At 42.0% G+C, this 12148-nt stretch overlaps 1 protein-coding gene across 1 annotated transcript in view; it reads right to left on the bottom strand.

Moving 5' to 3' along the window:
- LOC111524825 (zinc finger protein 100) overlaps positions 1–11469 on the bottom strand; it is a 49307-nt gene extending 37838 nt beyond the window's left edge. Inside the window, exons 1-2 of the mRNA XM_031934906.1 lie at positions 11287–11469; positions 9456–9548 (exon numbers count right to left, since the gene is read on the bottom strand). Coding sequence (XP_031790766.1) covers positions 9456–9548; positions 11287–11289 — 96 coding nt within the window. The 5' untranslated portion in view covers positions 11290–11469. The remainder of the gene's footprint in view (positions 1–9455; positions 9549–11286) is intronic.
- Positions 11470–12148: the final 679 nt, after the last annotated feature.

Genomic DNA, 12148 nt, shown 5'->3' with positions numbered 1-12148 from the left:
TGTGTGCCTGTAGTCCCAGTTACTTAATGGGCTGAGGTAGGAAGACCCCTTGAGCCTTGGAGGTTGAGGCTGAAGTGAGCCACGACTGCACCACTGCACTTCAGCCTGTGTGACACAGTGAGACACTGTCTTCAAAAAAAATAAAGAATAAAAACAAAATATGGTATATAAACATCATGGAAGATTATGTGGCCATAAAACACCACCAAGATTAAGATCTCTGCAGCAACAGGGATGGCGCTGGAGACCATTAGCCTTAGAAAACTAATGCAGAAACACAAAACCAAATCCATGTTATCATTTGTAAGTAAGAGCTAAATAATAAGAACACATGGACACAAAGGAGGAACAGTCACAGGGGCCTAGTTGAGAATGGAGGATGAAAGGACAAAGAGGATCAGAAAAAAATACCTCTTTGCTGCTATGCTTAGTACCTCAGTGACCAAATCATCTACACCAAACCCCCATGACACAATTTTACCCATAAACAACCCTGCACACGTACACATGAAGAAAAAGAAAACCCATGGGTGGGGAAGAATGCAATGTAACTGGATTGTTTGTTCTGCAGATAGTGGCCCAGGTGGGGCTGTACTCTGATTTACTTCTGGGTCCATGCAGGCAAATGAGATTAAGAACAGGTGGTCCAGGACCCTAGGCTGGTGGAGAAAACAGGTTGCTGCTGCAGATTCACTGTCTGGGGGTTGGGATATGCCAGGAGACTTGTAGACACTTTTGTGGGTTTTGGGCAAGAAGTACTAGGATCCACAATGCTGTGGTGAAATTCCCAAGGGTGATGACTAGTCCTGAGAGGTATGTGGACATGTCAATGTCTAGTGGGTATGTCTGTGAGTGGGTCAGAATCCTGTGGTGACAGCTGTGGGAAAAGGGGGTCTATCATCAGAGTTCCTTTCCTCTAAGTTTTCATCCTCTCTTACCCTAGGAGGAGACCTGGAATCACACGACAATGAAAGGCTCTGTCTTCCTTTACACAGAGAACAGAGCCTCCCATTGCAAGACACCAAGAGTTCCATTCCAGGCCAGGTCTCCGTGATATCTTTCTACTAGCACCAAATCTGTAGAGTTTGCTGAACACCAAGCAATTCTCTAGCACCAATTCAATGTCTAACATTTGAATTCTGACACCATGCAGAGTCAGCAAAGACCCTGATTCAGGGCTTAGTCTCATAACATTGCCCTCATTGCAGTTGCCAGTCACAAACCCCATAGGCCCATCTATGCTTCTGAGCTACTGTTTAAAAACTGAGGACTCCTGTGACCTTCCTCAAGTTTAATAATTTGATGGAACTACTCACAGAACTCAGCAAAACACTGGAGTTATGTTTACCGATTCTAAAAGATACAACTCAGGAAAAATCAAATAGAAGAAATGTATGGAACAAAAAGAAGAGGTGGGGAAAGATAAAACATATCGATAACCCTGGTAAATAGCTGTGACTAATAAAATTTTTCATCCTTTGTGTTCTCCAGGAACAGCTTATGTAAACACTCTTCCATTATGAATTACATGGTGCTCTCTTTTCTTTTTTATCACATAGCCAGACACAGACTCTGTCAATGATATATTGAACTAAAGCAACTCGATTTTGAATAGGGGCTGAGTAAAATATGGCTGCAACCCACCAGGCTGCATTCCCAGATGGTTAGGCATTCTAAGTCACAAGATGAGATAGGAGGTCAGCACAAGATACAGGTCATAAACAGCTAGATGATAAAACAGCTTGCAGTAAAGAAGTGGGATAAAAGTCACCAAAACCAAGATGTCGATGAGAGTGTCCTCTGGTCATCCTCACTGCTACACTCCCACCAGTGCCACGACAGTTTACAAATGCCATGGCAACACCAGGAAGTTACATCATAATGGTCTAAACAGGAGAGGCATAAATATTCCACCCCTTGTTTACCATAAATCTAAGAAGTAACTATAAAAATGGGCAACCAGCCTATGGAGAAAGCCATTCTCTTATTTCTTCACTTTCTTAATAAATTTACAGGCCGGGTGCAGTGGCTCACGCCTGTAATCCCAGCACTTTGGGAGGCTGAGACGGGTGGATCACCTGAGGTTGGGAGTTTGAGACCAGCCTGACCAACATGGAGAAACCCGGTCTCTACTAAAAATACAAAATTAGCTGGGCGTGGTGGCCCATGCCTGTAATCCCAGCTACTTGGGAGGCTGAGGCAGGAGAATCACTTGAACTCGGGAGGCAGAGGTTGCGGTGAGCCGAGATCGCGCCATTGCACTCCGGCCTGGGCAACAAGAGCGAAACTCCATCTCAAAAAATAAATAAATAAATAAATTTGCTTTCACTTTACTCTATAGACTTGCCCTGAATTCTTTCTTGAATAAGATCCAAGAACCCTCTCTTGGGGTATGGGTCAGGACTTCTTTCCGGTAACATTTTTCTGGCAACCACAAAGGGACTATATTGATGAGACCTCTGACCCAAAGGAAAACCATCTGTGTGCACTAACGGCTGACTCCGAGTGAGTAGGGTGCATATACCTGAGTAAAGCATGGGATTGGGTTAGGGGCCCGACTTAGGGGAATTACAGTCTCTCCTAAAGCAGAGTGGGTTAAAGGCTCCTCTTAATAAAAGGCAAGGATGCTTGACTGAACTTGGATTCGAGGCCCAACTTAGGAAGGTTATAGTCCTTGCTAAGATTTAGAAGATTAGACACCCCTCTCAGTAAAGTCCCTCTCAGCTAAGAACTGGTTTGGTACTATGGGATGTTAATTGCTATTCTTTCTTGATTAAGCTGTCTTGCACTCTTTGCTGGTAGATATGGGTGACAGAATTAGGCATCTACAGGACCACGGAACATGGGGAGCTTTTTCCTCTCCAAAAGGGACAACTTGAGAGCTGATGGGACTGCTGGAAAGATCCTTTTCCTACCGACAAGCAGCTGCCTGAGCTTTTCACTGTCGCTGCAGTTGGTGGGTCTTTCTCCAGCCTCCCTGAACTCTTTGCCTTCCCTACTCCGCCACAGGCAATGCTTTTTTCTCTCCTTTCCCTTTATTATCTTTTCCATTACTCAGGGTGACCGTCTTGCCCAGAGGCCACAAGTTGAAACTCCTGATTGGAGGTTGAATTAATGATAATAGGGCCCAACTGGGGGCAAGTTTGAGGCTTGTCAGTTTGATACTGATTGCCAAGTAGAGAGGTAATCAATGTCAAAAAGTATGTGTTTTGTCACACATATTTTGCTCTGGCCAAAATGAAAAAAGATAATTTTCCTCTGTGTTGTGGCTTGGCCCCCAGTGCTGTGGGGCAGCCAGCCATGTCACTAGGGCCACTCAGGGAAAAGGAACCCAGAAGCTTGGCATGCTGGCAGAAGGGTACAAATTTCTTACCAAACAGAATTCTGGCATCTCTCTATATATGCAAACTCATTGAATGAATGGCAAAAATCACTGTTTATCTCCCCTGTAAAGTTTTAATTGGAAAATGCATTTGTGATACTAGTCTTAAGATATAACAAATCTGTTGTACTTTGTGCTATAAATGTCTTTCTGTATTGTTCTGTCATTAAGAGGGGGTACCTCAGGATAGAATACTGGCTTAGGACCTCAAAGTTTCAAGATGGCCCAGCAAGCTGGTCAGTCATGTCCTTGGAAGACTGACCTTGTAACCATGTGACAGTACTTTCTCTTGGTCTCCACCATCACAATGATGGCCCAGGTTCAGGGTTCAATTTCCAGCTTAGGGAATGAGTACTTTCTTGTTTGATATTTCGGTGACCTTTAATCATTTTTTGATTCTCTTCCCCTCTAGGAACCGTGTTAAGTTTTCCTTTCTCAGAATACCTGTGAGGTTGCTTTTGGTAAAGTTCAAAAGCCAGAGATATTGGCCGTTTGACCTGACTAAAGTCTGGTAATAAGAAATTTAAAAGAGCACTATGCTTAAAAGTCAGTCTTAATTTAAAACAGATATTCAAGCTCTAACAGCCTGTGTGTAGGGGGAGCGTGGCAAGATGGGATGGCTGAGGGGGTTGTGGGGAGTGTTGGAACTGTTGAGCATCCTAATTATACTGTGGGTTACACAAACCTAGAGATATGTTAGAATTCATAGAACTGTACACCCCCCAAAAGTCCTTTTTACTGCATAATTTTATTATGCAGTAAAATGTCAAACACATTGAATATCTTCCATTTCATTGTGCTTGATCTAACACTCCTTGGGAAAAACAGAGGAGGTACCACAGACCCTGTTTGGGAAACACCCTTTTCTCCTCAGGAAACCCCATGAATTGCAAGTGGATAAGTCTCTCTCAAAATCTGAGGTTCTGTTCTGTTTTGCATTCATTATCTGACATTTTTTTACTTTTGGGGTTATCAGAAATTATTTCACATATGAAAGAATTTTGATATGTAATAATTGGATAAGAAATATACTTTTGAGGATGGCTAATAGCAGTTATGGGGAAATAGCTCTTCACATTTGAATCAGAGAAACATACCCTTGACCACATAAAAAGTATGGGGATGTCCCCACACACAACTGAGAAATAAGATTTCCATGGGAATAAACTGATTGTTTTTTGGATCCATTTAAAAATGGATCTGATTTTAAAATGGAACCCTTAGTTTTGGAGGATCTGTTTTGCCTTCCAGCTGCCTTTTTAGGCTGTAAGAACTACATGTTTTCCTGGTCCTGGGATCTACCCTGAAGCTAGTAATTCAATTAAGAAACTGACAAAGGAAAAACCTTACAACTACTGAATCTTTTGTCTGTATATTTCTGTGTATTTCTGTGTTGTGTGTGTGATATAAAAGAGCTCTGATTAATTGGTTTAAAAACAATAAGAGCTTAAATCAAATATTTTGTCAGAAAAGTAAAAAGTGTAATGCCTTTTAGCAGATGTGACAAATAATCTTTTGGAAATTAAACAGTTTTAAAGATTATTGGAAAAATAAAATGTCTTCAAAATATAAACATTTGATCAAAATTATAGAGGTCAGATATTAGGTTTACCAACTACTTGAAGGTCACAAACTGCTTCTTTGACTTTTAAAAATTGTTCAATTTTCCTATCTTGAAGCCATTAGCTTCTAAATAAGGCCTGGGGACATATGGAATTAGTCACGTCCCCTTACTATACAAAGAAGGTTATAAAGAAAAAAGGTTTCATATAAAGAAAAAAGGTTTTATATTAAAAAAAAATCTTGTATAGCAAATTCTTTTCCTAAAATAAAATGACTGGTTATTTAAAAAGAGGGATGTTTATGACAAATCAGAAAGTCCAAACATATTGTAGATAGTCTGTATAAGAATTGAAAGTATTCATGAAAGGGATTTTATACAAGAAATGTTATACAATTTAAAGGTGATTAGACTTTCTGAATACTTCATAAAATGCCACTAAGGCTCTTACTGTACAATTTGCCAGCTTTACAGCTAGGTAGGGCCTGGGACACATGGAATCAGCTATACCCTCTAACTATTAACACACTGGAAAGAGTCAGACTTTATCTACACTTGTGCCTGGGTCCTAGACTCAACACCTAGTACACAACTAAAATCCCACTTACCACAGTTTTCACCATAGGTAAAAGTTACTAAGAATTAACATTGTAACATGGAATTTTGACTACTATAAAACAGTTTTACATGCAAGATACGCAAAGAAAATGAAATGTGTTTTTGATAAAAGTTTATAAAAAATAGAAATGTAGATTTGTCTAGATTAAAAGGTTGTCTTAAATTAGAATAAAACTGAAAGTTTTAACCAATTGTGGATAATTTTTGAACATTTAATTGTAAAAGAGATTCTGTGAGCACACTGACTAAAGTTACAGGGGTATTATCCAGTTTTAATATATATTGAACACTGTGATAAAAATGACAAGTTTCTCTTAAAGCTATGATCAACTCTTTAACAACAAAAAATGTGTAGTTATAAAAGTTTTATGAGAATAATACCTTATGGTCAAACATTAAAACTGGATAAATTTGTCTAAAGATTCATTAAGGCCAGGCGCAGTGGCTCACATTTGTAATCCCAGCACTTTGAGAAGCCGAGGCAGGTGGATCACGAGGTCAGGAGTTCAAGACCAGCCTGGCCAAGATGGTGAAACTCCCGTTTCTACTAAAAATACAAAAATTAGCCAGGCACAGTGGCAGGCACCTATAATCCCAGCTACTCAGGAGGCTCAGGCAGGAAAATCACTTGACCCTGGGTGGCAGAGGTCCAGTGAGCCGAGGTCAAGCCATTGGGTTTGACATCACTAATACACAAATATAATGGTGAAATTTGGATCATTTAGTAAAAAATCATACAGGAAACGCTGTCAAATGTGAAATCATGTTTTACTCTTTTTGGACTATATTTGTATAAATATGCTATTAGTATGTGTTTCAAAATTATAGGGCTGGGCAACATGGCTGATGTTTGTAATCCCAGCACTTTGGGATGCCAAGATGAGCAGATAGCTTGAGGTCAAGAGTTCAAGACCAGTCTGGTCAACTTGGTGAAACCCCTGTCTCTACTAAAAATACAAAAATTACCAGGCATAGCAGCATGCACCTGTAGTCTCAGTTGCTCAGGAGGCTGAGGCAGGACAATCGCTGGAACCCAGGAGGCAGAGGTTGCAGTGAGCCAAGATCGCACCACCGCACTCCAGCCTGAGCAAAAGAGTGAGACTCCGTCTCAAAAAGAAAAAAAAAAAGGGAAATCGCTATAATTCTAATATGACTAAGTGTATGTTATTAATAATTACACTTTGGGAGGCTGAGGCGAGCGGGTCACCTGAGGTCAGGAGTTCAAGACCAGCCTGTCCAACATGGTGAAACCCGTCTCTATTAAAAATACAAAACTTAGCTGGGCATGATAGCAGGTGCCTATAATCTTAGCTAGTTGTGAGGCTGAGGTGGGAGAATCGCTTGAACCCGGGAGGCGGAGATTGCAGTCAGCCAAGATTGCGCCACCATACTCCAGCCTAGGAGACAGAGCAAGACTCAATCTCAAAAAATAATAATAATAATAATAATTATTACAATTGTTACCTAAAATCATCGTATGCCACAGAGCTAACCAAATTTCCTTGTCAATCATGTTCTTTTTTTCCTGTAACTGCCCTAAGACTTTGCCATTCCAGACAATCATCTTGTGTCGATCCTCTTCAAAAGATGATTTGTAGTCAACTATAAGACACTGACAGAGGTTCTTAAATGCAAGTTTCTGATAACATTAGAAATTTGACATTAGAATAGAGGAAGTTCTTTCTTTTTTTTTTTTTTTTTTGAGATGGCGTCTCACTCTGTCGCCCATACTAAAAGTACAAAAATTAGCCAAGTGTAGAGGCATGCCTGTAATCCCAGCTACTCAGGAGGCTGAGGCAGGAGAATCACTTGAACCCGGGAGGCGGAGGTTGCAGTGAGCCAAGATGGTGCCATTGCACTCCAGCCTGGGTGACAGAACTAGACGCAGTGTCAAAAAGAAAAAAAAAGAAAAGAAAAGAAAAGAAAAGAAAAGAAAAGAAAGAAAGAAAGAAAGAAAGAAAGAAAGAAAGAAAGAAAGAAAGAAAGAAAAGCTAAAGTATCTATTTCTTTCTTCCAGACAATAAATATACTACTTTATTAATTCCATTTAAAATTATGTCGTAAACAATTAGTCATATGGGAGCACTTCTAGACAGTACCAAGTTTCATCTCATAATATTCAGCATGAAACTCAAAAATCAATAGCGGCCGGGCACGGTGGTTCAATCCTGTAATCCCAGCACTTTGGGAGGCCGAGACGGGCGGATCACGAGGTCAGAAGATCGAGACCATCCTGGCTAACACGGTGAAACCCCGTCTCTACTAAAAAATACAAAAAACTAGCCAGGCGAGGTGGCGGGCACCTGTAGTCCCAGCTACACGGGAGGCTGAGGCAGGAGAATGGCGGGAACCCGGGAGGCGGACCTTGCAGTGAGCTGAGATCTGGCCACTGCACTCCAGCCTGGGCGACAGAGCGAGACTCCGTCTCAAAAAAAAAAAAAAAAAAATCAATAGAACAGGATTTGAACACAGATATTCACTGTCACAAATTTACCCTTTAAAAAAAAGAAACTGGCCGGGCGCGGTGGCTCAAGCCTGTAATCCCAGCACTTTGGGAGGCCGAGACGGGCGGATCACGAGGTCAGGAGATCGAGACCATCCTGGCTAACACGGTGAAACCCCGTCTCTACTAAAAAATACAAAAATCTAGCCGGGTGAGGTGGCGGGCGCCTGTAGTCCCAGCTACTCGGGAGGTTGAGGCAGGAGAATGGCGTAAACCCGGGAGGCGGAGCTTGCAGTGAGCTGAGATCCGGCCACTGCACTCCAGCCCCGGCAACAGAGCGAGACTCCGTCTCAAAAAAAAAAATAAAATAAATAAAAAAGAAGAAACTGATGTTTTAATGAATCTATGTAACTCACCAATTATCCACATTTTCTTGTGGAAATGTATTCATTTTCTACACACCTGAGAAAATTCCTAAACTCACTCTGGGAAAGATAAAGGTAAATGAGAATTTTTAACAAATTTTTAACAAATGAAATATATGATTAGATATTTTTTTCGGAAACCCACCTCTTTTATGACCTTTGTAAATATTTTTCTACCTTTCAAGCCCTACTAATATAATGCAATTTACAGCTAAAAAACTGAGGTCAAAATAAGTGACAAATCTCTTTGAGGTGACAAACCCAGGTAGTGGCAGTGCTGATTAAATAACAGATGTGTCTGACTCGTGTTTCAGGTCAGGTCATTCAATCACGGGAGAGACTCTTTCACCCACTCCTGCTCACTTATGTGCTCAAGAACCACCCATTCGGCGGGGCGCAGTGGCTCAAGCCTGTAATCCCAGCACTTTGGGAGGCCGAGACAGGCGGATCACGAGGTCAGGAGATCGAGACCATCCTGGCTAACACGGTGAAACCCCGTCTCTACTAAAAAAAAATACAAAAATCTAGCCGGGCGAGGTGGCGGGCGCCTGTAGTCCCAGCTACTCAGGAGGCTGAGGCAGGAGAATGGCGGGAACCCGGGAGGCGGAGCTTGCAGTGAGCTGAGATCCGGCCACTGCACTCCAGCTTGGGTGATAGAGCGAGACTCCATCTCAACAACAAAAAAAAAAACCACCCATTCAGAAGACACTGCAGTATGCCTCAGTGACTGCCCCAGGTGCATTTTACTTTGCAAGCTCTTACACCATCTCACTGGGGTTAGTTCTGTTGTTGTTGTTTGTCTTTTGGAATACTTTTCAGTAACAAAATTTTCACTTTTTTTTCCCAGTATTTTTCTTTAACTATATTCATTTCACTATTTTTCTGCCCCCTTAGGTAATCCAGGGAGCAGAAATTATTTTTGCGTTTCCCCCTCAATACCAGCATCTGAATGGCTGACCAGCAATGTGCCTCCAAGAAATGAAAGCTGAGTTGGGTGAACACAATTTTAATGTCTCAAGGGGTTACCTTTTCAAAATAAGAGTGCACCAGAAGATTCCTCTCAGCCCCAGGGCATCCACTTGCTCCCTTGAAAGTACACATTCCATACCTCAGGTCATCCTACGGGAGAAAATAAACCAGAAGCTGACATTCACTAGGCACTTTAGCTGACAGAACCATGGTGGATATCTTGGTTTATCCCCAGATAGTACTGAAACCCAGGACCAGGAAAAAACTAAAGGGTGGCTGAGGACCCCTTTAAATCAGGGGAAGAAATCAGTACCTAGAGGGTGCCCACTGTTAGAAGCCAACTTGTAATCAACCTGTCACTGAATCCTGGCATCCTGTCTGCACTGGGACACATCACCCCATAGATTTTTCCAAACCAAAACCTTGACCCAAAACACTCTGATAAGATCTCTGTGCCTAGAGAAGATAAAAGGGAAAGAGACACAGAGATTTTCTACAATACAGTGTCACAGGATTAGTCTCTGTTTCCTTTTCATGGGAAATATTTATAAACGGATAACAAATCTCAGAAGCACCATTTAATGCTTTGTCAAAAACAATTAAAATATGGTATAAACAAGTACACCAAAGGACAAATAGGTGATAATGTGAATTAGGGAGGAAAAGTTGGCATTTGGGAACACCAGAAGAAATTGGAAATTTAATATCTTACGGTAAGCCAGCGTGAGGCCGGAGAAATGGGTGATAGGGGTTAGATTTAAGACCCTGCTTGGGACACAGGTGAAAAATGCAGCAGAAAATCAGTTCCCCGTGGAGTGTGAAAATAATTAAGTGACAGGCAAATTAGACTAAGGTGTCTCTAGTCCCTGGGTTCCTACTTAAAAAAAAAAAAAAAAAATCTAACTCAGGTGCATTTTTTTTTTAATTACTACATTCAGAGAAAATGTAGGCTTAAACAAATATAAACTGCTAATTAACCTCTGATTACACAACCAGGAAATCTTCACCGATATTGTACAAATTAAGAAACTACGTTACTGTACCTACCAATTACTAAATTTAGTTTTCTTCATAATGCATTTTATAAATGACTTTCCTTCAAGCCTCTCCCATAGACAACAAACTACAAACCATAACTGGGAGCTCTACGATTCTTGAATCACTGTTTGACTAAATTATTTAAGCCAGGCGCGGTGGCTCACGCCAGTAATCCCACCACTTTAGGAGGCCAAGGCGGGCAGATCACGAGGTCAGGAGTTCAGACCAGCCTGGCCAACGAGGTGAAACTCCGTCTCTACTAAAAATAGAAAAAAAATTTGCCGGGCCCGGCGACAGGCGCCTGTAATCCCAGCTACTCGGGAGGCTGAGCCAGGAGAATCTCCAGAACCCGGCAGGCGTAGGCTGCAGTGAGCCCAGATCGCGCCACTGAACCCTAGCCTGGGCGACAGAGCCAGACTCCGTCTCAAAAAAAAAAAAAAAAAAAAAAAAACTTTAATATTTGTGCAGTGACTCCCATACATTTTTAATAAGAGAAAAGAGGAACTGGGAAAGCCACGGACCAAAGCTCTTCCCGTTCCTGAATCCGCACCCCGAGTCAGGATTCTCCCCTGATGACCCTCCCGTGGTTCCTGCACAACCTGAGAGAGGCGGCGCTGCGGGTGCAGAGCTGCCCAGAGAGGGCCCCAGGCCAGAGCACAGTCACTAGGGCAGGGAAGAGACAAGACGCCTGGGGTCCTGGCAGCGCAGCCGCCATCTTATAGCTGAAGGGCACTGAGGCAAGCTGGGCAAGGAGAACTCGGGGCGCAGATTGTGGAGCTGACTGCAGAGAGGCCTGAGTCCCGCCACAGCCCCTTCCCTTCTCTCGGGAGGTCGGACCGGGCACTCTCACCATTTCTAGGCTTCCAGGGGGTCCTGTCGTCTTAGCGGTGGATCTCCCAATATCTGCAGGTCACAGGGCCACAGAGGACGCGCCCCCAGGAGCAGAAGACACAAACAGTGAGGACGAAACCTGGAGCTCCGGCTACAGCAAGAGACAAAGGCCCCGCCAAACCCGGAAGCCGCCCAGTCCGCTCCAGCTGCATGCCTGATTGGACGGTTTCCAGCGCAGCGTCCCTGGTTGGATAATGCTTAAATCCCCGCCCCATCAGGCTTTGAGTGACAGAGGATGTGATCAGACGCAGTACTGAATGAAGAAAGAGTGACAGCCTTGGCTGCCCCCACTTCTGACAGGGCTTCCTCTCTGAGCTGAGCCAGGCCCATACCAGAGAGTATTTGCCTTTAAACTTGTGTATAAGGTCATATGAATAAATAAATAATACATTATAAAGCTATACGCAAATGAAAAGAATATAATGACAATTATTTTAAAATTTCAGCTTTTATGACCTTCCTGGCTTCTGGCCTGGCCCTTTGAGAAGGCAGCCTGAGATTGTAGAAAAGAGAAAATCATCTAAAATGAATGATTTTCATTTTAGAAAAATTTCATTTTAGAAAATGAAATTCTAAAATTTAGAAAAAATTTAGAAATTCTAAAATTTCATTTTAGAAAATCCACAGCCACGTGTGGATTTTAAATTTTCTAGTAGCCAAACTTTAAAAAGAAACAAGTTGAACTGATTGTTAACAATGTAATTAACCCATTATATTCAAAATATTATCATTTTAATGTGTGAGAAATATGTAATTACTGATGAAGTATATAAATATATGGAACTAAATCTTTGAAACTGACTTTGTATTTTACCTTTCTA

The sequence above is a fragment of the Piliocolobus tephrosceles genome, chromosome 21, assembly GCF_002776525.5.
Source record: "Piliocolobus tephrosceles isolate RC106 chromosome 21, ASM277652v3, whole genome shotgun sequence".
In the NCBI taxonomy this organism is placed as follows: Eukaryota; Metazoa; Chordata; class Mammalia; order Primates; family Cercopithecidae; genus Piliocolobus; species Piliocolobus tephrosceles.
The sequence above is the reverse complement of the archived record's forward strand: the minus strand, read 5'-3'. Positions and strand labels throughout refer to the sequence as shown.